The sequence below is a fragment of the Oreochromis niloticus genome, linkage group LG12, assembly GCF_001858045.2.
Source record: "Oreochromis niloticus isolate F11D_XX linkage group LG12, O_niloticus_UMD_NMBU, whole genome shotgun sequence".
NCBI lineage: Eukaryota > Metazoa > Chordata > Actinopteri > Cichliformes > Cichlidae > Oreochromis > Oreochromis niloticus.
This window is the reverse complement of record NC_031977.2, coordinates 27,143,703-27,170,415: the sequence shown is the minus strand read 5'-3', so window position 1 is coordinate 27,170,415 and position 26,713 is coordinate 27,143,703. Positions and strand designations below refer to the sequence as shown.

Genomic DNA, 26,713 nt, shown 5'->3' with positions numbered 1-26,713 from the left:
CAGAACATGAAGCAGAGGCTGCGGTGTGATCCATTTATTCTTTCATATATACACTGACATATTGCACAGGTTACGAATCTTAAGAGCATCTATACAAACAAAATCCTGGCTTTCATCAAGCAAAATGAAAAAACAAACCTCATTTTTCATGTGAGGGATGCATATTTTGTGCGTTGTTTTTTTTTGTGCGTATGTTGTTGTTGAAGGGATGTACAATCTTGGTTATTTACACACAGATAAATATATACTTTTCAAAAAGCTTTTACAAACTGATAAAACAGTTTCAAGACACTCGAGCTCTTCCACTTCTGCATACTACTGGTACATGACCCTGGATAATAGCACACCTTAAAGGTGTGTTTGTCAAACAGCTGATTGTTGGCTTTCTGCAAGTTTTGGAGGACAGATTCAAACGTGGAAACATCATGCTTCATCCTTTTGTTTACCAGTCTAAATCCCATCCGATCTCAGCTTTAGTGAACATGTTCTCAGGACATGTATCATTTTCTCCTCACACAAGCCATGGCAAGAGCTGACTGAATTTATGAAAAACAGTGTGAATAACATAGCTTTAACCTAAAAAGTCATTTCTTTTGAGGTCCTAAGAGATTTTTCGGCAGAGCCGAGTATAAACAGTTGTCTACATCACAGGTATCTGAACCTAAAAATCAATTTTTGTCAAGATGGTTCTGACTACATCAATTGCATTAAAATCTTCTAAGCATCAATATGCATACATGGATTTCATGACTACGTATGTGCGAGTGGTTTGCAGGAAGAGCAGTGGTAGTAACTCAAGGATGCCCACATCTCAAAGATTTCCTTACATCAGACTTCCTTGTCAGTCTTTATCAGTGAGACAGGGTTTGGAGCAGGGAAGGGGGACTGAGGCTCCATGGTGCTCATATGTTGAAGCTTTCTCCACAACCACATGTACCCTTGATGTTAGGGTTGTTGAAGACAAATTCACTAGACAGCTTTGACTCCACAAAGTCCATCTCAGTTCCCAGAAGGGTCAGTTGGGCTTTCTTCTCTATAAACACTCTTACACCTGAAAAAAGGTCAAAACATTGTCATCACTACTATCAGGTTTCAGCCTTATAGTCAGCCGCTATCTAAGAAGTTTAGGGTTGGATTGTTTACAGGCAGTGAAACATAAATATTACAATCTGTGATAATGTTACAGAAATGGTCTTCTGAAAATGCTAAACTTGACCTAGCGTAAATTTCCCTGCATCTTAAGAAGGAAAACTGTGGAGTTGATGTTAACCACATTAACCTGGGTTAATATGGCCAAAAGAAAAAATAAATCATTGTAAATGAGAGAGTTGTTGCCATGCACCACAGTCTGTGTGATGATCATTCACACCAAATTTGGATTGGTTTGAAAAACAGAAGTTGTATGTGGTGAAACTGGAGTGTGCACAGTACAAGTGGTCCAAATGGGACTTTCACTGAGAGACTTACAAACAGAAACCATGCTGAAAGCAGTCGAGAGGGGTCCAAGAAGATAAATGGGAGCTCAATGGGTGATCATCTAAATTTAATGGATTTTTTTTTTTTTTTTAATCCTGGAACTTTTTAAAAATCGCACTTGCTTAACCTAAAAACACACAAAAATCTTAACCTTTTTCAATCAATTACAGTACCCAAGAACCTAGTGTGGCAAACACAATCAGTCTTTCTCAGCTTGGATTCATTATTAAAAAAAAAAAAAAAAAAAAAAAAAAAAATAGCTTACCATCCTGTATTACTTCCTCATCAGACTTTTCTTTCTCCTTGGTGTAGTCCAGTGTGTAAGTCAGCCCATTACACCCACGTGTTCTCACGCCAACCTTCAAACCAATCTGATGGAGAACCAGATATATGTTAACATACACTTTTTTCCTATTTTTTTTGTAATATATGTACTATAGGAAGGATGAATGATACAAGAAAAAAATACATCTCAATAGTTTTATTTTTAAGCATTATTATACTTTTTAGTAAAATGTTGCAGTTTAACTAGTACACCATCTTGACACTAATCGTGTCTCAAAATGCTTCTTTTGTTCCTGTGAATTTCATGGTAGCAATGATACCTTTCTATATAGGCAAAGCTCTCTCTGAATGCTTGAAATTCCGTTTTAATTAAATAACTGACATTTTGAGCTGTAATTCAAAAACCAATTTGCTGACATTGGTAGTCTACTCCCCACAGATATTCCTTATAACATTTTTAAATTTAATTTCAAGTAAAATGATTCATTAAAAAAAAGTTTAGCAAATGAAAAAAAATAAGGTGAACATGTTAATGTTTAACCCATATAGACAAAGCTCATTTAGGGATGGGGGGTGTACCGTATCTATACGGATATGGATTGTGTGCGGTGTTAGGAAGAAAAGAATTTCACATAACATGATATAAATGAAAATTATCAACCTACAGAGGACTGAATTCAAAGACACCCTGAATATCAAAGTGTAAAAATTATGCAGCAGGGTAGTCCATTTGGCTGAAATTTCATTGCAGCAACTCAAAATGCTACTCAGTAGTTTGTATTGCCCCAGCGTGCTTGTATGCATGCTTGACAACGTCGCACCATGCTCCCGGGGATCTCATCCTAGATCTGGACAGGGCATCACTGAACTCCTGGACAGTCTAGGATGGATGTGCCTCCCCAGACAATCACTAACTGACTGACTGCCAAACCAGTCATGCTAAACAAGCAGCATAATGCTGTCCATGGTTTCCCCAAACCCTTTTACATCAGTACATATGTTCAATGAACATACTGAAAAGCACAGGGTGCAAGTGGGTATGCATTCCTATTCTATGGCAAATGCCAATCAGTGTGCACAGCGCCCAACAGACGAAGTTGGGTCCACCCTCATGAAGCCTGTTTCTGATGGTTTGATCAGAGACATTGACATCAGTGGCCTCATTTTGTAGGGCTGTGGCCATGCTCAATCTGTTCCTCCTTGCACAAAGGAGCAGATACCCACATTGCTGATGAGTTAAGGACTTTTTAAAGGCCCCGTCCAGCTCTCCTAGCATCTTATCAATCCTCTTGAGGCTGTGCTGGGAGACACTGAAATGGCATACATTAATGTGCCATCCTGGAGGAGTTTAACTACCTGTGCAACCTCTGTAGGGTCCAGGTATATCCTCATCACCTCCCCACTAGTGATGCTGACCCTAGTCAAATGCAAAACTAGTGAAAAATTGTCAGAAAAGACGGGAGAAAAAAAATGTCAGTGGACTCCACCTATAAAACTATTCCTGATTTGGAAGTCGTCTCATTGTTGCTCCTCTAGTGCACTTGTTGTTAATTTCATTAACACCAAAGCAGCTGAAACTGATTAACAACCCTGTCCGCTACCTAACTGACCAGATCAATATGACAGAATTTGATTTGATGCTATACTAAAGGAACACTTTTAATCAATGTATAAAGAAGCTTTGTCTTCTTGACTGGATGATGTTTTACTGGCCATATTCATTACTTACATATTCTGGTCTGTCCTGCAACAACAATCTGATCTTGCTCACTGCTGCTGGAGTCTAAAAAGAGACAATAGAAGGTTAAAACGTTCCTGGCATCAGCTACAATTTACACTGCATTCAGATGGAAACAATTCATTTGGCAAAGGATTGTTTCTAAAAACAACAGAGAAAAAGAATACTGTCTGTTTAGCTGCTGTTGAAATAAAACCCACTCTTTAACCCCCCCACTGTAAAAAGACCAACAGCAGTGTCATGAAATAACCGGAACTTCTGCAACCTCAGCTGTAGCAGTAGTTGCTGAAAGTATCAGTGCCAGTGTCAGAGTTCTAATGTGGAGGCATTTGGTAGACAAAATGCCAATTTCTGTAAGCCATTAAATTGTGATCATCTGCATGTGTTGCTGTGTCACAACCCAGAGTTGTTTTAAATTACAAAGTTATGTACTTATAGGTCCTTGTAGAGTGTATTTATTACCACACCAGCACAAGGTTAAAAATAACTCATCATGCCATAGTAACGTATATAGTAAATACACTATATTATGTTTTGTAGGTAACGGCAGTCCCCTTATGTAAGGCACCATTTGCAATTGCATCACTGAAGGATGTCCCACTATTTTAAGTTCACTTCAGTACACTAATGTTATCAGCAGAAACCACCATGCAAGTACATTATCTTGCAACGGCACTGTTACTAGAGCTCATCAGCTGAAACACCAACAGCTGAGCATATTCATCCCACGCATGAAAACAAGTAATGCCTCTGGCCTGTACTGAGAGCTTAATACACGCCAATTGCACTCTCAGAATTTTATTTACATTAACATTAAATATCACACTATGTACTTTAAATTTGTCATACATTTATGTACAATCACCTAGTCTGGGAACCCACCCTCCGTTTTGGGGGAATTTTGGTAACAGTACATAATGCAAGCAAAAACCCGAACACAAGCCACCATAATATAGCTATAAAATTGCAATTATTTGGAAAACCACCTAAAATTTTATAAGTAATACAATTATTAAAATGTATTACTTATACAATTTATTAACTACTTAAAGTTTATTGGCCAAAAACAGTGAAACCAGACTCAACCCATCTATTTTCTAAGCATGTAGAGTTTACGGAACACAGCAAACGAACCAGTGTTACCATTTGCCTTATGGGAAATGTGTCCAGTGTTCTTTAGGACTGATACGGGATATGATTTGGGGTGGTTTTTATTCACTGTCGATGCTGCCAGCTCTGTGCAAGCCTCAATAATCAAACCTGCATGTTACAACTTTTACTCCATAATCCGCAACATATTAAGGCCAGACACTTTTTTTCTAAATCCCAGTAGAAGCTTAACTTTATATACCGTATGACTTGAAACTGTGACTCTGCTTGATATTGCGAACGTCCAGTTTTCTGTCAAGGTACAGAAACTTCAGCAGCACACCAACAAAGGGCGTCTTGACTAGCCACTTATCAATGTTAGCATCTAGCTAAGCCTAACGTCGTGCTTGCAGAACCGCCAATGTTTACTCTAAATATTGTGAATGCCAATGCGACACGAAATGGTGCAGCGTTACAATAGGTTTAAGAGAAGATGAAGTTAAGAAGTTGCTCTGCCTGTAACAGATGATTAGCTAGCTTAGCCAACTTACACAACTAACATCATACCGGACGCAGCCGTTAACCCCAACCTTATTCGAGCACTATGTACTCACCGCACATAAAGTGCTTCACATGCATGTATGACCAAAAAATTATTAACATACCAGTGTCAACGCCGCTTTTGTGGCCAGTATCTTTCTTTTGCTGACCGCTCGAACGGTCGCTCGCACCATGGAGGCAGACATGTTGCTCGCGACTGTTAAAATCACAACATAGGATTGCGCAAGCGTGTAAAAACTTAGCAAACGCCCCCAAAGAATTATCCGTCCATCTGATTGGCTACTATTGCGACGGACAGTTGTGGCTGCAAATTGGCTTAAGGGTTAAAATGACAGGATGCCGCTGTTATGTAACCTTCTCTTACAGACGTGTGCCTTGTGTAAAACCCAAAGGTACTACGTAATTCTGCGGTGTTGCTCATGTGTGGATAGTTTTTACATTACACACATTGTTATTAAATAGTTATTTATAACGTCAAAGAGCTTGGTTTTCCAGGCTTACTAGATTTTCTAGAGCTTAAGTTGTTTTTTTTGGGGGGGGGTCAAATCATCCTTTACAAGAAAAAATACATCTTCTCTTTACTATGCTATATTTTTTGTTGCCACCAGCTGTTCGTATAAATATTTTAATAAAATTAATTATGATTAATGATTCAAATTTACCATCGCTATCGACTTATAATTACACAGGGAGTGCAGTTTTCATTGACGTATTACTGACAGTGCAACAAGTTTTCATTTGCTACAGCAATGTACTACACAAAATGGAAAATAGTTTAAAACCATGAAAGAATTTCACCATTTCAGCTTTGGTGACACCTGTAGGATTTGCAGTATATGATACAACACATTTTGAAGACTCCTGGCATTATTGCTTCATATACTTTAAATATTTTGAGGAGGAAAGGGGAGGGTAGGATAAATAAAAACTACATTTAAAAAAAGCACACTGGAATTTGATTTCAGTTTAATTCTTTGAGACAAAATGGACCATGAGCAAATCTTTCCTAACACAATCAGGGGTCCCTGACACCAAATTAAATCCTCCATTTAATCCTGGTAAAAATAAAAATACAGCTGGTATTAAAGCAATTAAAGCACACATCCTTTAAAATAAGAAATATGATTACAATACCAACATTTTTTTAATATAAAATTCAGCAAGAGTAAGATATAAAGCCAGACACCCCACATACGTTGAATTATAAGCAGGCCTTTGAGACATAACTAGCAGCAACATAATCCAAGGGCCTGGACACCCACCCACCCCACAGTGCAGCTACCAATCTGTGTCAACATTACAATGAAATGAAGCCTTTGTGGCAAATAAATACATTTCTCTCTCTCCAATGAACTAACTGAGATTACCTCTAGTTGGAGCGCAGTGTGTGCAGTCAGCCAGAACAGCTTTTTTTTCCTTCTTCCTTTTTAAAATATAAATTTTAAGAGTCTGCACAGGAAGTTTTTAACCCAACTTCCCTCAAGCATGTGATCCTCTACCATCATTACAACACATCCTAGCAGTGTGAAGACATACAGAAAATTGAGAGGTAATGAGCTTTTACCGTCCCTCTACTAACGTCTGCAGGGAGTTTTAGGGCAGTATGTATCCATGAAGCTTGAGTGGACCAGCAGTCTCAGAATAAAACTGTGATCCTGAGAAACATATCTACATGGTGGTTTCTCTAACAAAAAGGCACACAAACATGGAGACACCTTGCAGGTAGTTCTGTCTTCAAGAACACCAGAGACATGGATCGATGGACATCAGTGCAGAGGACAAACACATGATTTACAAAACAAAAAATAAAAAATAAAGATCCAGGCCATTAAAAAGGTATACTGCCATTAAGAAACATGTATTTCTTTTCCCCAATCTCTAAAACAACACTTAAGGGGAAAAAAAGGAACGTGTATGAACTAAAACCTTTTTGGTTTAATGCGAAATAGCCTTGACGTTTTGATGTTGAGTAGCAGACAAATACCATAATCAGTTTATCATTTCAATCTGACTCACAGCTGTAACAGTGTTTATAAACACTGGTTAACCAAATCTACCAAATTAAAGGACGGTTGAGCCTCCAAGTGTCCACCAAAAAAATTAAAAATAAAATTTAGCATTAAAGATACAGTATGATGTCAAAAGATACCCTACTGAGATCTAAGCTATTAGTTGTCTAGGAGACACTTATTTACATTCCAATTTTAAGAGATTTTACACCAAATTTGCAATAATATTGCTTTAAATGTAAAATTTATATATATACACACACACCAAAAAAAAGAAAAGAAAAAAAAAAGAAAAGGAAAACCTCTTTACTGGCAAAGTATTTCAGACATGACATGCATGCTTAACTTCTTTTTTTTTTTTTTTTTTTTTTTTCTTAAATGAAAGCTTTAAAAAAAAAAACTCTCAGGAGGAGAGCTTTGGGGGGAGAAAAAACAAAAACAAAACCCACAACAATAAAAAGGCCCTATTTGGCTTCAAGTCAAGATGTCCTGGCTTTGGCTTTGAACGGGCTACCATTGGCCCAACAGTACCATTCAGATTTAAGGGTTTCTGGACTTTGGGTTGCTGTCTGCCTGGACAAAAGTAGAATCTCGTAGTTTTTTCTTTTTTATTCACAGCTGCTTCTCATTCCACTGGGCTCTTCCTCTGACCAGAGCGACCCAAATTTCGGCAGGCTAAACTACCTGAAACAAACCAGAAAGCAGTCATCAACATTTATTCCAAACACAATTTTCTAACTCAACAGCAACTTTAAAAAAAAAAAAAAACTAAACAAAAACAAACAAAAAAACCCAAACAAACCCCCCCCCCCACCCACACACAGTATATTAAGAAGGTGACAAAACTGGGCAGACTGCTTGATCCAGACAAACCGAACATTGCTTTATTGACCAAGACAAAAAATAAATAAATAAATAAATAAATGAATAAATAAATAAATATTCAGGCAACAATACGAGGTACAATAACTCAGAGAATGTGTTCTAAGACCACATGGAAAACAACAGATGAAATGAGGACCAGAATGCTACATTTGAGGAAAAAGATCAGCAAGTGTTTGCTCCAGAGTCCAGAAAAAGATGGATGAATCTGAGCCTGCTGCATAGAAATCACGTCGTCACTCTTTATGAGCCCTAGACAATTGACCCAATGCAAAAATACACTGTCAACTAAGTCCAATTTCTTTGAAAATTGAAAGTGCACTTTGTCTCCATAAATTACAGATAATTCTTGTTTAAAAAATAAAAAAAAAAAATAAAAAAAATTAAGTTGGCAAAATGTCTGCTTTACGGATAGAAATGTATGTTGGGAAAGCATCATTTTTAAATAGGGTGCCAATTAGCCAATATACACCTAAACAAAGGCTCACTGTAGTTTAGGTAATCCTTGGATGACAATGCTGGCTAACAATCCACAATTAAGTACAAATGCGGTGTAACTAAACTTAATGAAGATGTAACATAATAAATAGCTGTATGCTTTTCTGTAGTTGCTATTATTATTTTGGACTAGTTGGGCCCAAATAGTTTAAATTACTTTCAATTTAAAAACAAAATAAATCAAATACATGTTAAAATCAGCTACATAGTGCTAATAGTATAGGTTTTTGAGACATCTGATCCCATGCATAAAAAGTATAGGAAATTAAATTACCTGCTTGTGGACTTAATATCACATTTTGCTGCTTTCTCTTCTTCTTATCTTCTTGTATAGGTATACCCTAAAATAAAAGAAAGCTCAACAGATGTACAGGTGTAGAAGTGTACAAAGCAGAATTAATTATATTTTAGGTTGACTGAAAACATACAACATACCTGTTTCTCTGTTTCTCGCAAATTCCTAAAGTGGGGCGAAGAAGAATAATTCTCCATTTTCACATTACCTGCCAAATGACAAGTGAACACTGAAAGTATATGACTTTTTTCATAGTTCAAAGAACCTAAAGTGAACTTGCAGATACTTACCTGCAGGGCTTCTGTACAGCTGACAGTCCTTCTTGATGTGGGCAGTTGATCCACATAGGTAGCAGCAGCGGATATCCACTCCATCCCTTTTCCGCCAGTGTTCACTTTTGTGTCTGACCTGATCCTTCGATTCCTCTGCTGTATCCACTTTGTCTTGTGGGTACTCTGGCCTTCTCTCCAAATCCCTTCTATGCTTAGACCTGGGCCAAAATCATTGACGATGTAATGCTAACATTAAGGCAGGTACGCAAGGTGCTAACAGACTTTTGAGTAAGTAAATATTATGACAAAATACTTGAGATTACACCCACTTCTTACGCAGGGGGCAGTCTTTCATGAAGTGGCCAATCTTTCCACAGATACGACAGCAGCGATCATTGGGAGCCACTTCTCCTTCAGTAAGCACTTCAGGATCAAAGAAATACTCCTGGGAAAGATGCAGGTAAAACACAGTTTTAGTGCTGATTGGATAATATCACCACAATAATAAAAAAAAATAAAAAAAATAAATAAAAATGTAATGTTCAAACAAATACTGACCATCTGACTGGGATACACAGGAGGAAAGTATCTGATGGGTGTTCCAAACACTCTTCTGCCATTGATAAAAGCCTTCATGATGAAATTTGTCACTGTTTTGATGACCAAAATAAAAACATACACATTTTAAGTAGTGAAAAGTGCAAGAAAAATCATTGAGATGACAGAAAAGGGAAAAATAAAAATCTATATCCATCTTACTTTTCCTCGAGAGACCAGCACCCAAATTATGATTGAGATCAAATGGGTCTGTAACAAAGACAAAGAAAAGGAACTTGAGGAACTTGAAAAATCTTCACAAGCAGACATACACAATTACTTTGATTCAGCAAATAAAGATTACACATTTGATTGTGAATAAATTAGGTACAATACACTGCAGCAATAGTCTCACACAAGGCTACCTTCAATGACTATGTATTTGGACGTCCACTGCTTGTTGAAGGTGGTGAGGCGGGCATGCTGTCGGATACAGACAACATGCTCTCTGAAGTCAAAGTCCTCAGTGTAAAAGCGGAGTAGGCCAAGCCACAGCTCCCCCACAGTCTCAGTGTTCTTCCCATAGTGTGGCCAGTGACTGGGCTGAAGGTGGAAAAAGATGATATTGATGAGCTACTAAGACACAGTCTTACATTTATATTAACCATATTGTTTAGGCACAAATCAAATACAAAATACTCACTAGTGCTTTTAAATCACCAAAGAAGTACACATTCCAACCATCTACTAGTACTTCAGGCTTCTTCCCATCATAGATCTGCAAGAAACCAAGCAGTCAAGCTGTCTGTAAGCTTAGACACACGATATTGTGAAATACATTACATACCTACTAAAAAGAGACTTGTTGACAAATTCATCCAAATGAAGGCATAAGGTTGTTGTTTTAGTTTTAGGGAATAAATGCATTTAAGACTACACTCGCATAGCCAAATCAACACACATCTATGTGCAACTTGTTTGTAAAAAGGATAAAATTGGCTCTTCTTTCAAACAGTCATCTGTACCTCTTGCAGCACAGGGATAACTGGTGGGTTTCTCTGCTGAAGGAAGAACAGCACCATGAGGGTGTAGGCATATGATGAGAGGCTACCACGTGAAGCATCTCCAATGTCACACATCTGTAATGGAAGTGGAAACAACATTTAATGTTGAACAATACAATAGCAAGAACACTTAAAGATGTCTTAGTCACAAGTCTGTAAAGCACGTTCACCTTGGCAAAAACCTTCATAACGTAACAGAGGATCTTCACTCTTCTGTCAATTGCAGCATATGTAGCTAGCAGGTGGGTGTTGTGCAAGGCCTGAGAAAAAAACCCAAACAGAAACTGCAAATTTCAAAAGGTGCACATTTTCTTATTTTTAAATACACACAAAGACAAAAAGAGCCCCACCAGTGTGTTGTAGAGGCTTATGTCTCCCTCCAAGCCAGTGCGAACATGGTAGAACTTCACAATGGGTACTTTTGCTGTAGTGATGGGAAGGATGTTCCTCAGACCTGATGACAGAACAGATGTGGATACATAATGGCATTACTGGCACTTATGGGAAAGATAAGAACTTTATCCAGTGACAATTTATTTCAGCTTAATGCATTTCCCATTAATGTGAATAGGTAGGCAACATTTTTTAAGGTGAATTATTTTAAAGATTAAATTAGAACCTTAGAATCTCTTAAAACCAGACGTTTGTTGTCATTTGATCAAAAGTGACAGTGCCTGGTTGCAGACAAAATAAAGTGCATGAATGTCAGTTTCGTACCACAGCTACTATGTCTTACCTGGGTGTTTCTTTAGCGATCTTGCCAAGCTTTCAATGACGTTGATGCAGTTAATATCCTATGATGGAATGAAGGCAAACATGATTTAATAATAACTCCAGCTATGCTAGATAATAAGTAATTCAAGCATAGCAATGAAAAGGAATAAGGGCAACTTGCCTCCAAGTAAAATAATATTACCAATTTATTCTTCAAGCATATCAGCAAATCGAAAACATCAACTTCAAGTTGTCATTAGAGGCTTGATAAATACAGTTGGTGTAAATTAAAGACCAACTGCAGCTGGTTTCCTGACGAACAGAAGCAAAACTAAATGATAAAGAATTATTGGTAACTCACATCTATGGTTTCTTGTCCTTCCAACACCATGCAGATGTCTAGGTCACTCTGTCTAAATCCAAAGCCATTTTTGGATGAGCCAAACAGTTGTAATTGAGCACCTGTGATTTAAAATAAATAATCAACACATGATTTGTTAACCAAATCATTTAGATGCATCATCATGCCAATTCAATTTTGGGAACAAAAAAAAAAAAAAAAAAAAAAAAATATTAAAAGAGACTTCACCAGGAAACTGTCTTCTCACGAAAACCTCAAGGTCTTGAAGGATATACTCTCTTACACCCACTTCCAGTTCATCTGGGGCGAAATCACCTTAAAAATAAATGAATGAATGATATTTAGTGACCAAGTCATTTACTGGACACAAGCACTGTTCAACCAAAAGTAGTCTTAACTGGCTTTACAACAGGACTCAGGAAATAACTTTATTATATATGAACTTGCCAATTAGACATATTATGATAACTAACTAAAATTAACTAGTATATCAAATATATACAAAATTATTTTTCAAAAAACAGTTCACATAAGCTGAGGTCCAGTAGATGCTATACACTTTGTGCACCTGCATTAAGCTCTTTTTAGAGTTGTGTACCATTTTAACACTTCAAAGTTTAACATATTCTCATCCCGCGTTTTAAACCTTAAACTCACATAAATTTTACCATATAAGTCTAAAACCACTGATACTGCTACATCTCTGTTTTCTTCCAAAGCACTAATTAAATCTTACATAAAATTTTGCATAAGTACTAATGATTAGAATTCAAAAAACCATGAACAGGTGGACTTCATTAAGTTGAAACGAGGAACCTGCAACAATTAAGAGTTTGTTGAGTCCAACAGTATGAAAATGTTTGCATGAGCCTCATTTTTTAAAACTTGTTCACACCATTGACAAAAACTTTTTTTTTTCCAACCATTTTAAATACATTTGTATATTTTTGTCATTGTATGCATTACTAAAATTTGCAAGAGTAGAAATATGACATCACAATACAGGTAAGGGTTACATGTCCTCACATTAAGAGCATCACATCTGAATCAAAATACTTAACAACCCCATAATACTCACTGTAACACTGCTCACAGACTTTGTTGAGGACACTGAGAAACTCTGGTGTTACTGGGGGCAAGGGGTCAAGCTGCACTTTCTTGAAATCTTCTGGACAATCTTTCTTCAAATGTCCATCACGTTTGCACAAGCTGCACACGACCATGTGGGACTATGTGATATTGAAAGAAGTTAAACATATAGTTTTCCTCACTTACAACCTAAATCTTTACCATACAACTTTAAAATGTTATGTGTTTTTTGTTTAATCAAATTAGACAATTGCAAATGCTGCCAGTTACTGATGACAAGTGAAGGTGAACTTACCTTTCCTCTGGTGAAAGCTTGCTTGGTGAACTCATAAGATGGTCTGCTCTGTTTTTCACTTTTATTTCCTGGTGTTTCATCTTTAATTTGATCCTCTGACGGTAGAAGAGAAACACTGACAGGTGCCAAATCCACTTCTTCCTCCTCTTCCTCATCCATTGAACCAGGTGTGTCCAAATCTGGACCCTCCTCATCGGACAAAAGCTCCTCCCCTGAGATCTCGTCCACTAGGAAAATCTCTTCATCCTCTATGGTGAAGCTGTCCAGGTGGTGTCTGTTATGCATGTCGACATCAATATTTATGTCATCATCCTGCTCGTCCTCGTCATCCTCATCCTCTGAAAGGCTGCTTTTGCCCAAGTCCACTTTTTCTTTTTCCCGCTCTTCATCTGAGTCACTGAATTCTTCAATTTCCTCCTCTTCCTCAATAATGCAATCAGAGTCCTCAGGGCCATTTTCTACAGCTTTAGATTGGCTCGTATATTTTGAATGAATGCTGAGATTACTGAAATCTGACATGCACACACTCTCGTCACTCAAAGCCTTAGCATTGGCCCCTTGAACGTATCCTCCCTTCAGTCCTCTTTTGTGATTAGCAGCTGGTGTATTGAGTGACTGTGCAAAGTACTTGTATGTGGTTTTGAGGCAGTGGAGGATGTACTCGTACATTTGCTGGCTGTTCACTGTGCGGGCCACATTTCTCCTCACGGCAAATGGGTCTGAAACAGAACCATTTGTAAACATTAGAACACATAAAAGAAGTCTCTTCATCACAGTGGTTCTCAAACACACCTCAGCCACTGCAACTGGACACAAACAACCAGGTTCGGGGAGGGGAGGGGAGGTGGGGGGTTAAATTGAATTAATAACTTTTCAAAGGGTGGGGGTGGGATAAGGGTTATACAACAGTTTGTTGATTATGTTGCACTGAGCTTTAAGCAAAATTACACTTAAAATTTTACAAGTAAAACTACAATTAATAGTTAATGACTTATAAAAAAAAAACTAAAAAAAACAAAACAAAACTGTGGGTTGTTAACTTTTCCAACTTCTGAAGCAGGGTATGCAAGAAAAAGTATGAGAACCACTGCTTTAATGCATGAATCAAACAGAAATAAAAATCTAGGTTTGGACAGAATCAACGGAGAAATAAGCACCAATAAAACAGATTTTGTGTGACCACTTCTTCTTACAGAAGTATCAAGACATGAAAATGATTCTAACATAAGAGAAAGCTTCTGACCCTCTACAGCGATGCGCTTTTTAGGCCAGTCTTTCATCTCTCTGGAGAGGACAGCACCAGTCCGCACACTGATTATATTGTCAGCCATGATGAACTCCAGGGAATAGAAGCGAAGCATTTCAACCCAAAGAAGTCCAACTTCCACTGGTGGATGAGGACTCTGAAACACCAGCGGAACCTGCAAGACAGCCTTATAATTACTACGAGTCTGAAAAAGTATCACTCAAGTTTTCAATTTATTTAACAGCCTTTTTTTTTAAAAAAAACATGTCTTCAAATAAAAGTCAGAATTATATTTTCTGTGCTTTGGAAGTCTTTCAGTTTATTTATGTGTGTCCATCTTCATGATTACCTTCCCCTTTATGGAGTTGCCTTCTGCTGGTTGAGATGACTCCTTGGAGGAAGGGGTGTAGGCCCAGTGTAAATACCCATCCTCTATATGCGTAAGGTTGAAGTCTGACAGCCGGCTGAGAGAAAACACCTTAATCTAAAGATAGGCAGATGTTTGCATTAGTTTATTCCAAAAACCCCTAAAAAGAGCCAATAAGTAAAAGCAAACTAATATGTTTTTTAAATTTATTTTTAGGGATGGAAATAAAAATAAAGACTTACATCTTGGTTGAAATAGGTAGGCAAGAGAGGTTCTTTGCGCTTCTGTAAGTAGAAGATAACCAAAAGGGCAAAGAGGTATGGTGGTAGACCCCCCTCTTCTGCACGATCAATTTCACAGATCTTAACAGAAAGCCAAGAATGATGTTAAGAACAAATGCAACTTTGAAAAACAAAAAAATGGAATGAATAGTTTTGATGCCTTTGCTAATGTGAGGAACAAGTCTTTGTCTACTAGAAACATACCCGGGCCCAGCGTCTGAAGCCCAAAACCAGTGGCATGAGGAGAGGCTCCTGAGTTGCCAGGGCAGAAAGATATGTGGTGGTTTGGAACGCGTTTTCATTCCCTGCACTAACTTTGCAGATTAGGCCACTGTTGAGGAGGGAGGGGAAAAAAAGAAGTTAATTTTGAGTTTTATGCTCTTGTGGTATGAGTACTGTTAATATTATCTTCTCACAGGCAAGAAAAACCCATGTAACTGCAAATGACACAGACCTATTTCTCTCTTTACAGATGACCACAGGCACCCTGGCATGAAAATCAGCCTCCATCTCAACAAACAGAGCTGAGAATAGCACAACACAAACAATTTAAACTTTCCATGACACTCAAGCACATGACTGACTTCACCACGTCTGAAACATTTCTTCAAGACTCTTACAGTAAAATGAAAATAAAACTCACAGCTCACAGAGAGGCACTCCTTAACCAACATCAAGACATCTGGCTGATGCATCTGTGAATACATTCCATTTCAAAGCCTTTATACAGCATAAATACAATATAAAAAAGAACATAATTATGGTGCATGCTACAAGCACAACATACACAACACAACTTGTGAAATCTAAAAATCAAGTGAAAGCATATTTTCCCCATCCACACCCCCACGTCTTTGCCATATACTAATACTTTTGCTTTCTTGTATTTGTAACCTTAAATAATGTCACCCTAAACCCATGTAACTTGTAACATATACATGCAGATGAAAGGCTTTTCCATTACCAATTATCCTTCTGACAGGCCTCCAGTTTTATAACTTTAATATCATTATAAAATTAACATAAAAATAAAATAAAATTGTATCACACATCATGAACTCACACTGTGTTACTCACGTGAGTTGGATACTGAATGTCAATGTTGACATCAGAATCCTTGAATCCAAATTTAGTGCAAGATGATCCATAAAGCCTGAGTCGGACCTCTACAGATGAGAGAAAGCTGGTAAATATTGCTACGATTTTAATAATATTGAAAGAGTACAGTTGTTGTATATCGTGAACTTTCCTCTTTATGTGTCTTACCAGGCAGGACAGACAGGAGGAGATCTTGCATGGTGGAGACAACACACTGTCTCTTCTCAACGTCCAGGTCGTTCAGACCATGTTCCTGGACAACACCATCTAGTACTGCACTTATTGCACTGATCTGTTCTGGACTAGGAGGCAGGATCTCAGTCAGCATCAGCTGCTCTTGTCGCTCCTATAAGCCAACATGCAAATACAGGAAAGGGGTCTTAATCACAGCCTTTAATGCATAAAAACTACTACTCCACAATAGCAACACAGTAACACAATCTATATATGGTAAATGTAAAATAACCTTGGCCCTTCTCTTGTGCCGTTTGTCCCGAATATGCTTGTAAGCTTCAGATACAGACTCTAGGAGAACATCACACAGGGCACAGTTGTAAAGAGCAGCAGGGTTGCTGTGGGACCTCTGAAGCAATTAAACAACACACACATACAAAACAATTACACTGTTAGAAATATCTGTAAATCACCTACACCAAACAACTCAAACATTACGTCACTGAAGAAAGTCTGGTTACAAAGAGAATGGATTTTTTTTTTAGTTTTTAAATCACTCTTATGACTTTTGGGGTCTATACCTTCTTTATGCTGTAGATCTCGTCCCTGTTAAGCCGCCTCTCTGCTTGCCGTGGGCTGCGCAGCTCTTTGTTTGAGAGTGTGGACTCTTCAATCACAAGACCCCTGTTCTCTTCAGCAAAAGCTTTCTTCTTGTTTCTGTTACGCCGTCTTTTGCCTTTGAAAATGAGAAATGCAGGGGGAAGTATGAATTTCTAGTTTGTTTTCAACATAGACTTAGTGATAAAGCTGAAAGTGTTTCATTCCTTCTGCAGAGACTGATTTCCAAACCCTTACCTGACTTTTGAGAACCATCATCCGTGGCTTCTCTCCTTCCCTGTTCCCTGTCCTCCTTTGGACTTTCTCCTTGCATACCCCTCCTCCAGCTCTGCTGCGAGCGCTCTCTCCAGTTATCTTCCTGAGGACCTGAGAACCACCGGACATCATCTCTCTGTGAGGGGCTGTGGCCTCCTCTTAATCCACCAGGAGAGTGGCTTAGGGGCCCCAGTCCTCCCTTCTTAGGGCTGGCCCTGTAAGGCCCACCTTGATTTTTCTTGGCTTGCTGGCCTCCATCTGATCTGAAGTTCTGCCCTCGCACCTGGTCCTGCATCCACCAGCTTTCTCCCTTCTCTGCCGCTGCTGCTGCCGACCCCCTCTCCCTGCCACCTTGCTTAGCCCGGTAAGGCCTGCCCAAGTTTTCCATGATACACTGTTGTGCTAAAACTGCAAGATAAAATGTCCAGTTAATGTGGTAATAGTCCTTATGTAATCAAAACAGCACTGACACAAACTGTGTTACAAGAGACCTGCCAAACTTCTGCGTTTGGCAGAAGTCCCTTGTTTGAAGAAGCAGTGTCCCACTTCAGTTCATTTTATTTTGGCATGTAGAAAAACATATATTGGTTGTAACTGCTCACAATTTTCACAACTTGTCATGTAATCCATACCAGACTGTTGCACAACTTATCTAGGCGATGCCGCATTTTTTTTTTTTTTTTTTTTGCAGCTCAGCACCTGCTCGAAAATGCTGAGCCAATAGGTAGCGGGTGACTTCTGCAAACTCGGGTTAACAGTTAACCCTTTTTTAATGGCCATGAACGCTGACATTTCTAAAATAAAAATTAAAAAACAAAAACGTGTTTTAAGTGTCAACATTTTTACGTCACTATTTTTAGTATAACACAGCCGCTTAGTTAGCTGAAATAGTTTGCGCACACGTAAAGGCTAACCCAAACTACACGATTGTGAGATTATGACATGGTGTAGACGTTAGCTAGCTTACCTAGCTTCAGCAGCGTTATTATTTGACTCTACTGTTACTTCTTCTACTTCCTCGAGTTGCCGGTTTATAACTTTGCCACCTCAGTGCCTTACAACTCGTCAACAAATAAGTGCTAGTAACCGCACTTGTTAGCTCCTGCTGACACACAGTTACAGCAATGCTAACGTTAGCTACACATACTTAGCTTGCTAGCACAGGCACTTAAGGGTAACAGCTAGCAGCGGCTATCGTCCCTGTTTCTTGCAGTTTTTGTCGAGCTGCCCAGCCTACAGCTGAGATAAAGGCAGCCATTAATTACACGCTAGCTTTTACTATACACGTGTATTATTAAATTCATCAAAATACCTCCCGCTAGTGCACAGAGGACATAGTTGAAGCCTTGTTCAGTTCTGACTTGGCACGCTCTCTTGTCTTGCACTAGAGTTTGAAAGGTGACATAGGAGCCGTTTATTTTCTAGTCGTCAGAGGCCGTGTTCCGCCCACCGCAAAAAAAGGAAGAAAAAAAAGCTTGTGATATATTGCACAAAAATTTAATTTTTAATACTTATAAAAACATCGTGAATATTAAGAACTTTATACACTGGTCACATTTTGGTAGTAAAATTGAAATTATAATGTTGTTATTGTTGTTAATAATTTTCTGATGTTAGCATGATTATAGGAAGAACAAGAAGAAGAAAAATACATGTATCATATGTAAACTATTTCATATACATTTCACATGTGAACATTTCATATGTAGGGTTTCTATAAAATAATAAGCCCAAGTAATTTAATGTTTTTCTGCAACAAGTTAAAGGGCAAGTCATCTATTGTCTTTTAATCTCTCTCTCTCTCTCTCGTGTAATAGACTTAAAAGTTTAACATATGGTTCAGGATAATTAATTAGATTGTTTAGCTTTGGTTGCCCGGGGTCACAGGAGAGCCGTGAGCTGCCTGAGCGGGGAAGACCCCGCGAAAACTGACGTCATCAGAGAGAACTCCCCTCTAAATCCAGAAACCAGCATCCAGGAGACTGCTGCTGTGGACGCACTGCTCTCAGTAGCCTAAATACGCAGTCGCTGGACTAACAGCGTGTGTGCAAACCGGCTCTAATCAGACACTGGAGATGGTGTCTTTTGAGAACGGTGAAGGTGATTTCGACAGTGTTTTCAAAAGGAGCCGAATGAACGTCACCTCTCCTTCTCCAGAAACTCTCACGCTGGCTCAACAGCGCCAAACTGCTCGGAATAGAAAACAGAAACTCGTGTCCAAATTAAGAGACTCTGGTTTTGAAGAAGATTTGGCATGCTCTCCGATTTCATCCCCAGCTAAGAATGAGATTTCCCTGCTCATGTCACAAAAACCTGTTGCAGGGCAACTCTGCAGCTGGTACCTTCAGTACGGAGACATCGGGTTTATGATCCAAAGGGAGAAAGAGGCGCAGTTTCATCCCTGCAAAAGCCTGGCACGCCAACCGCAAGTAAGACACTTACAGCTTGGAACTAAATGAAGTGTTAGACGTAAACTTGTACTTTTTGACTTATTAGGCTACTTAAAAAAAAATCCAAATATATTTGTGTCATATAAATTGAAATGGTAATTCACTCCTTTTGTTTAAAGGCAGATAGTTAAATCTTCCAGTGAGAGTGACTTCCAGTTACTAATTAGTTCAATTGTTCAACTAAAGAAACACCAGAGATGCAGAATACATGACGATTTTAGGACTATTTACTGATAATATGTTGGCTACTGTACTGTGAAATGCCTTATACCTTGCTGTACATTAAGAGAAGGCAAGCACATCATTTTTAAGAACCAAGGTCACTAAAAGTGAAAAGTTTTTATTTTGATGAGTGTGTGTTTTACTAACAGTTGACAGCAGAGTCCCGGTGTAAGCTGGTCAGCTGGCTCATCCCTGTGCACAAACATTTCCGTCTGTCTTTCGAGTGTTGCTGCTTGGCTGTGAACATCATGGACAGGTTTCTGGCCTCCACGCCTGTTGCTGCTGATTGCTTCCAGCTCCTTGGTGTCACCGCACTTCTCCTAGCCAGTAAACAGGTTTGTCTTTTCGTGTGCGGTATGCTTGTGGAGCAGACGGTTTGTGTTTTTGGATATCATTCTACTATCCTTTTCTTTGTCCTCTGCAGGTGGAGGTGTTCTCACCACGAATCAGCCATCTCTTGTCATTGTGTTGTGATGTGTTCACCAAAGAGCAGCTCTGCAACCTCGAGTGTCTCATCCTGCTTCGTCTTAACTTCCGCCTCTCTGCACCCACCCTGGCCTTTTTTCTAGACTATTACACCAACTGCATCGAGGCCTCACAGCTATTGACTGGGAACAAAGGTGATGACAGGTTTTCAAGCATGAATCCTGACACAAAAATGCCCAGGCAGTGCAGCAACCTTGCACAAAACGTTTGTGAGCTGACTCTTGCAGACTATGCTTTCAACAAATACCCTCCATCACTGACTGCCAGCTGTGCACTGAGAGTAGCTAGTGAGTTACTGAAAAGTGATCGAGGTCTTCCTGAGCATGAAACCATCCATTCACACGGAGATCAGTGGGACAGTTTTGTGGATGAACTATGCACACAGTCAGTTTCTTTTCAGCCATCTGACAATTCTCAGCATTATGAGGGAGACTCACTAGCAATGAAGGATGAGAGCTACAAACAGGGTCTAGTGCAGGAATGCAAAGACAACCTGAAGCTGTTGGTGTCATTAAACCTGGAGACATTGGATGTGATGTCTACTATGTGACTACATGAGTGTGACTATTTTGATAACAGCAATTTAAATTCCCCTTTAATTTTGGGTTATAGTGTTATATTTTAAACAAAGAAATCGGGATAAGATATCTGTTTTGAGGGCTTCGGTGCTCAAAAGTCTTGTGTTTATGCAGACCTACTTTTACTTATACATACCTCATAGACAGTCAACTGTTTACAGCTACAGGATGCTTATGATTTAGTATTGCTTTTTATTTATTTAAGATAATTTACTATATAATTATGAAATATATTGAAATATAATTTTTATTTTTCATTATTTTTTAACTAAAAGTCCGAATCCTCTGTATGCCAGTTTATTTGTTGCAGGTTTATGAGTTTTGTCACTTTTGGAACATCTTTAATGAAGGAAACTGTGTTGTAATGAATTGATTGCTACAATTAATTAAAATCATCTGCAAATGCATTTGTCCCAGTTTCTCAACTTATTGTGCAAAATTAAGTTTTTTTTTCATTGCAACTTATGTTAACTGTTGAAATAAATCAACTATATGCAGTCAAGTAAATAAACCTTTGTAAAGCACATTTCAGAGTTTATGGTTGAAGCAAGATGTGCCACACGAAGTGTGAGCTACTACAAAGAATGCAGCTAAAATAATTTTGACTATCATATGAAACAGAATAAAATAAATTAAAATGACAACTTAAAGAATACATGTGAGTTGAAAACATAAAAATCTGCCTTGATTACATGCATAAGTAATCATGACACCTGAGAAAAAGCAGTTGAATGTCTGTTTGCAAATTCTTTGTGTTTTAATAGACGTGGAAGTGGAGTCTCAGTTTTCAAAGCACTGCAGTATTAAATGACTGATGACAGAATGTCACTCCAGAAAGCACATGTTTTTTACAGGTATAAATCTAATACCCCCCACCCTACACACACACAGAGAAACACACACGTGGTATGAAAGTGCTGTAAATGTGAGGATAAGACCCTGTTACTTTCCTCAAAGTACTGACTCTTGGGGCTCACGGGCTATTGTGCTTGTTTGCCTGGAGGTCAGTTTACCCTCGTTTTTTGTTTACCCTTGGCCATATTATGTGAAACCGAATTGTGCCAACCCAGTTTGGTCAATCGAGGGGCTTTATCTGATAATCCATTACGCGTGGCAGCTCGACCTGCTGACACAGTGTCGACCACACAGGTGTATTCTGCGTTAAGTGTACTCTTGTTTGTTTACTAATAGAGGCATTTGTCACGACTGTTTACTGAGCTGTCGGCTGTAATTGCCCTTTTCCTTTTCCCGTGATCTTTAAGTGTAGCAGAAGGATTGTACCTAAGCTAATTAGATATTTTACGCACAGTATATGGAAATTACGCACTGACTGTTCTGGTCGCAGAATGCTATTAAATAAATTGATGAGGATTTATTTATAATTACATAAAATATGTAATAATAATTACGATATATAATTATAAAATAAGATATTTTGGCGACTTTATTTTGTGACGCTCAGCCTGCACAACTTCTATTGTTTGTGTACGCCATACAATGACCCATGAGCCTAAGGCATTTTTCTAAACATATCAATATGTCCAAAAGAAACCATAGCCAGCATCTGGCCCAGGGACTATCTAGCTGAATGCTCAAAGAAAGCAGGTCTGAGGCAAGGAACACCTGCTGTAGCCTAATGGCGCCGTTACGCGCGGCACCACTGTTACACTTCAGACCAGAAAACCGTTAGTCTGCACCCGTTTAATCTCCGAGGACGCTGTTACTCCCTGGAGACCAAATAGGTGCATTTGATTGGATCGAAAGTGTGAAACCGCGGCATGAAGAAACACAGACCGGGAGAACGTCGAGTATATCAGCTCTAAATCAAATCATGCCCCCCTAGTTCTGCAGACGGAGCTTAGCTCATCGAGATGCAAAGAGACGGAAAAACGTTTGATGGTATTTGTCCCAATCAAGTGAGGCAAAAATGGACGAACGCTGTCACAAACAAAACGGTTTGAAATATTTGCCTTTTCACAAAACACAGAGCTTCTCTGTGCAGTGGGAAAGACTTTTATAGTGTTTTCTACCCACAGGATAAAGTGCTTGTGCCAAGAAGCAGCAGTCCCGTCACTGTGTATGTTGAGTTTCCATGTATCATCGAACAAGGTAAGCTCACCCTGACACAATGGCTGAATTTCAGGATTAGTGCCTTTAAGTTTAAAGTCACTTTGAGCGCATAAATGCATTCAGGGGTTCCACTGTTTTCTTCTGTCACAGCTTTCTCAACAATTGCATGGGATGATTTGGAAGAGGGTGCATCCTCTATGAGACAGGAGAGAGACTCCCTCGGCTGTCAGGTGAGAGAAAAAACCGAAATGTTCTTTAAAAAAATGGACATCAGTTTTGTCACATCTCCACGTAAACGGTATAGCTTAAATGTAGCCATGTGAATCAGCAACATCTTCCCGACGGATGGAGATGTAGGATGGTGAGCAGAGGTGCAGGTCTGGATCACTCTGTTAATGTTTGACACGATGTGCTGGAATCCTACACGAATGTCATTGTACTTAACTCATGACACACAGGCTAGAAAATGGTCCAGCCTTTTTCCACGAGCTGACACAGACAAGCGTGAGCTCATAACGCGACAACACGAAAACATATTGACTGAAATGACAACGAATACATTTTCTGCTTTAACATCGTATTGCCCTGATTTTTCCTGGTGGGATTTTCAGGTAAAACTGCTATGCACCTTTTCGTTTTTCTTTTTCGTTTTTTAAAACGAATTGTTTATATGAAATACTGATAAATGCCGATTGTCATTTTTATTTCTACACAGGAATTGGATGCAAATAACCAGGATTTTGGAGAATATGGGCTGGATTTCATGGCAGGTGAGAAAACTAAACCTTCCACACAGCTGGGGTGCTGCTCATCGCTATTGTTACTTTTATATTGACATGAATACAGTTAAAATCGTGCACCTCCAAAATCACGTTGGCTAAGTCCTTGGGTTCTTGTCTTCTCTGTCAGCTTCGCCTACAACCCTGGAGAGCAGTTTGTCTTCAGCTGAGCTGGTACCTTTTCAAGGATATGTTATACCTCCCCTCACCCCTCAGCACAACCTTTCACCAGGAGACAGTCTGGTTAACTCATCTGCAGAAACAGGCAACCCACCTGCCCAGGATGGAGATTCCTGGAAAGGGATAGCAGAGTGTCATGGAAAGGCACTGGGACATAGCTTAGCAGTCAGCAAACAGGTAAGGTCTTATGGAGCATTACTGCACAATGTAAATGATGTAAATGATGATACAAAGTTTGATGTAATTTGGACTATAATGGATCTAAATCGTAAAATTATAATTGTTAAAAATTATAATTATATTAATTATTTAGTTATATAAACCTATTTACCTGCTATAATATCCAAGACCTTATCCTGATCAGAACCTAGTTTGGTTTAAAAGGTATACAATGGAGAGTTTGTGGAAAACCTACATGTATAGGTAAATTAAGGGTACATTTGAAATAACTGTTTGTCCACATCTAAACACAAACTTAGTTATGCCAAAATGAAAAAGTGAAATAATTATTAAAGATGACCACATTACAGAAAATATTTTGCTTTGTGTGTTTGCAGCTCCACGAGTCCCTCCAAAGGCAACAAGACGAGATTGATTGTCTTGAAGAAAGAAACCTTCACCTCAGGCAGCTGGCTAGTCGAGCAAAGCACCTAGCTTCTGTGCTTGAAGTAAGTTCAGAAATGAGAGAAGTCAAATCAGTATTTATCATGTATATGATGTAACCTCTTGGTTGTATTGTCATAAATTGTGTTTCAAACTTGTTACTAGTCTTTAATTTGGATCATTTTCTTTCAGAAATTGATGACAGTCAGAGACTCAAATGTAAAAGAACCAGTAATGCCTTATGGTGGTGATAAAACCTCACTGAGTCCTTGTAAGCGACAACGGCTGGATGAAGGTTATGAAACTGAATCCTCTGACTCAGTGGAGGACATGTTGAGGGATATTAGCACACGCTGCAATGCTGTACTTCACAGCAGCTCTACTGAAACAAGGCTGCAACAGGAATCAAAGGCTATATGCATGTATGGTGCATTCTCAGGCCTGCAGACATCCATAGCTAAAGACAACAACATGCCTGTGGATGCAGCAGAAGCTGGTGAGAGTGTCTCATCTTTTAGAACCTCTGTCAGAGAACACAGCACTATAAGAACTCAGGTCTTTCCTCATGGACATGCCTTTACCTCAAGGACTCAGCAAGGAGGATACCGCTTTCGCTGGGTTCCCAAACAAAGTTGAAATGAGAGATTAGCAAATAAAGCTGGAGTTGTTATGTGGCTCTTATGCAGATGCCCTAATTCTGTTGGCTGGACAGAAGTGTATGTGTGGGCTGCAACTGTTAATGCTTAACTTATAATCTATAGTGATATCTGTAAATGATTCAGTGATGTCTTCCTCAGGTAGCTTGAAAGCTAATCATTCAGAGAAGAGGTGCTTAACAAAGGAAATTAAACTGCCCAAGCTGTTGTTTACATTGCGTTTTGGTTTACATAGTTTAATATTTGTTTATGTTTGCATCTCACGTTATATTCTTTGTCCTGGAAAATGCCAATGATTTTACATATTTGGAAATAAAAATGTTTTTAAAACTGTAAAACAATGTGTACATTTTCATGTAGCTGACTCAAGTTTTTTTTTAAAGATGATAAGGGAGCTTAGGTGATAATTAGGCAAATGGAAATAAACTGTGAACTTTCCTTGTTTGAGCAGTGAAACAAATGTAACCCTATGACCTGCTTTAAGAAGCAGGGGCTTTGTCTCTGTCTGAGTGACTGTGTGGCCTGAAAGAGGGGACAGAGCAATGATGTAGTACAGCCAACATCCTTGTTTATCCCCCTCGAGGCAGGCGTTGCCGATTTGCAACAGTTAAAAACTAACAACCTGATTACCCCACATACATATTTTATGAGGTTTTTTTTTTTTTGATAATTTTCCCCAAATATCAGATTTTTCCTGTAACTAAAACTTAATTTGAGCCTGAGAGGGTTAAATCCTTTTTGGAAATTTAAACAGATTCTCTCTTTTTTGGGCTGTATTTCCTGACTTATCACTCTTATGAACCTGACTGCTAACACAATAGTTGTATAAACAGTATACCCAGGGGGAAAGACTTTAGCTGTTTCATCTATCTAAAAAAGCAAACAAACAGAAAATCAGATTCAACACACAAAAAACAAACCCAAACCACCATAAACCAGACAAAAACAAAACAAAAAGGAAATTAAACCAAGAAGAAGAGATTAACTTATCTAAAGAGGATGTTACCTTCTGACCTTTGAAAATCTTTCTTCCACCTCACTGTTGAAATCTTTAGCTGTAAGAGCCTGTCTGGTACACAAGACATTTGGACAATCTCAGGTCAGGCACCTGTATAAACTTCCACAACCAGGGCCTGTTTGTTTTACAGCAGTGAAGGCAACAGTGCAGACCCTTGACTGGGGACAGTTTACAGTACTGACACTCCTGCTGTCATGAACACCGCATTTAACACAGCGAGTGCAGATAAGAAGAACCTGATAGCGAGATGGAGACCTAATTAACACAGGCCTGACTATTTATTTAAAGACTATGGAAAGTTACACCACTGAGGGAAGTTGAGGTGCATTTAACCGATAAATAACTCATAGCAAATTTATACTTAAAGACCACTTGACTGATGTTTTTTTGTTTTTTTTTTAAAATCCAGCTTTAAAAAGTTTCTCTGTAATGCAAAGCCAGTTTAAATCAATTTAGTCATTGCAAAA

At 38.7% G+C, this 26,713-nt stretch overlaps 3 protein-coding genes across 8 annotated transcripts; 1 reads left to right on the top strand and 2 right to left on the bottom strand.

The window, feature by feature from the left end:
* Positions 1 to 225: 225 nt before the first annotated feature.
* On the bottom strand, positions 226 to 5,409 carry isca1 (iron-sulfur cluster assembly 1). Its single transcript, XM_005459813.4, has 4 exons — positions 5,254 to 5,409; positions 3,491 to 3,544; positions 1,742 to 1,847; positions 226 to 1,051 (listed from the first exon to the last, which is right to left on the bottom strand). Exons 1-4 carry the CDS (start codon positions 5,332 to 5,334, stop codon positions 903 to 905), a joined length of 390 nt encoding a protein of 129 aa, XP_005459870.1. The 5' UTR covers positions 5,335 to 5,409; the 3' UTR covers positions 226 to 902.
* A 689-nt stretch (positions 5,410 to 6,098) lies between these two features.
* On the bottom strand, positions 6,099 to 18,671 carry tut7 (terminal uridylyl transferase 7). 6 transcript variants are annotated; one of them, XM_019365868.2, is made up of 29 exons: positions 18,517 to 18,670; positions 17,187 to 17,612; positions 16,913 to 17,067; positions 16,624 to 16,740; positions 16,326 to 16,503; positions 16,137 to 16,225; positions 15,703 to 15,754; positions 15,514 to 15,583; positions 15,264 to 15,390; positions 15,021 to 15,140; positions 14,761 to 14,895; positions 14,409 to 14,586; positions 13,166 to 13,884; positions 12,860 to 13,010; positions 12,010 to 12,096; positions 11,782 to 11,882; positions 11,443 to 11,500; positions 11,057 to 11,160; positions 10,877 to 10,966; positions 10,668 to 10,781; positions 10,346 to 10,420; positions 10,068 to 10,245; positions 9,865 to 9,912; positions 9,664 to 9,755; positions 9,435 to 9,550; positions 9,124 to 9,323; positions 8,974 to 9,062; positions 8,813 to 8,879; positions 6,099 to 7,842 (listed from the first exon to the last, which is right to left on the bottom strand). In XM_019365868.2, exons 2-29 carry the CDS (start codon positions 17,590 to 17,592, stop codon positions 7,784 to 7,786), a joined length of 3,975 nt encoding a protein of 1,324 aa, XP_019221413.1. In that variant the 5' UTR covers positions 17,593 to 17,612; positions 18,517 to 18,670; the 3' UTR covers positions 6,099 to 7,783. The 6 variants fall into 6 exon arrangements, with proteins under 6 accessions (XP_019221413.1, XP_005459875.1, XP_019221410.1 ...); XM_005459818.4 differs by having other exon boundaries at positions 8,974 to 8,998; XM_019365865.2 differs by lacking the exon at positions 6,099 to 7,842 and adding an exon at positions 8,021 to 8,292 and having other exon boundaries at positions 18,517 to 18,671.
* mcidas (multiciliate differentiation and DNA synthesis associated cell cycle protein) lies at positions 17,497 to 25,516 on the top strand. Its single transcript, XM_005459819.4, has 7 exons — positions 17,497 to 17,568; positions 22,977 to 23,049; positions 23,161 to 23,240; positions 23,726 to 23,780; positions 23,920 to 24,146; positions 24,527 to 24,637; positions 24,765 to 25,516. The coding sequence occupies exons 3-7, from the start codon at positions 23,208 to 23,210 to the stop codon at positions 25,206 to 25,208; spliced, it is 870 nt and encodes a 289-aa protein (XP_005459876.1). The 5' UTR covers positions 17,497 to 17,568; positions 22,977 to 23,049; positions 23,161 to 23,207; the 3' UTR covers positions 25,209 to 25,516.
* The last annotated feature ends 1,197 nt before the right edge of the window (positions 25,517 to 26,713 follow it).

Bases quoted from the DNA above. Each gene is read 5' to 3' on its own strand.
- isca1 (XM_005459813.4), bottom strand. From the start codon at position 5,334: ATGTCTGCCTCCATGGTGCGAGCGACCGTTCGAGCGGTCAGCAAAAGA. The intron at 3,545-5,253 runs GTATGTTAATAA...GTCTCTTTTTAG, and splicing joins CAAAAGCGGCGTTGACACTG to ACTCCAGCAGCAGTGAGCAA. The intron at 1,848-3,490 runs GTAAGTAATGAA...GTTCTCCATCAG, and splicing joins TGCAGGACAGACCAGAATAT to ATTGGTTTGAAGGTTGGCGT.
- tut7 (XM_019365865.2), bottom strand. From the start codon at position 17,592: ATGGAAAACTTGGGCAGGCCTTACCGGGCTAAGCAAGGTGGCAGGGAG. The intron at 14,587-14,760 runs GTAATCATGAAG...GCTGTCTTGCAG, and splicing joins GCAACTCCATAAAGGGGAAG to GTTCCGCTGGTGTTTCAGAG. The intron at 8,880-8,973 runs GTATGTTGTATG...CTTTTATTTTAG, and splicing joins TGCGAGAAACAGAGAAACAG to GGTATACCTATACAAGAAGA.
- mcidas (XM_005459819.4), top strand. From the start codon at position 23,208: ATGAGACAGGAGAGAGACTCCCTCGGCTGTCAG. The intron at 23,241-23,725 runs GTGAGAGAAAAA...ATTTCTACACAG, and splicing joins GAGACTCCCTCGGCTGTCAG to GAATTGGATGCAAATAACCA. The intron at 23,781-23,919 runs GTGAGAAAACTA...CTTCTCTGTCAG, and splicing joins TGGGCTGGATTTCATGGCAG to CTTCGCCTACAACCCTGGAG.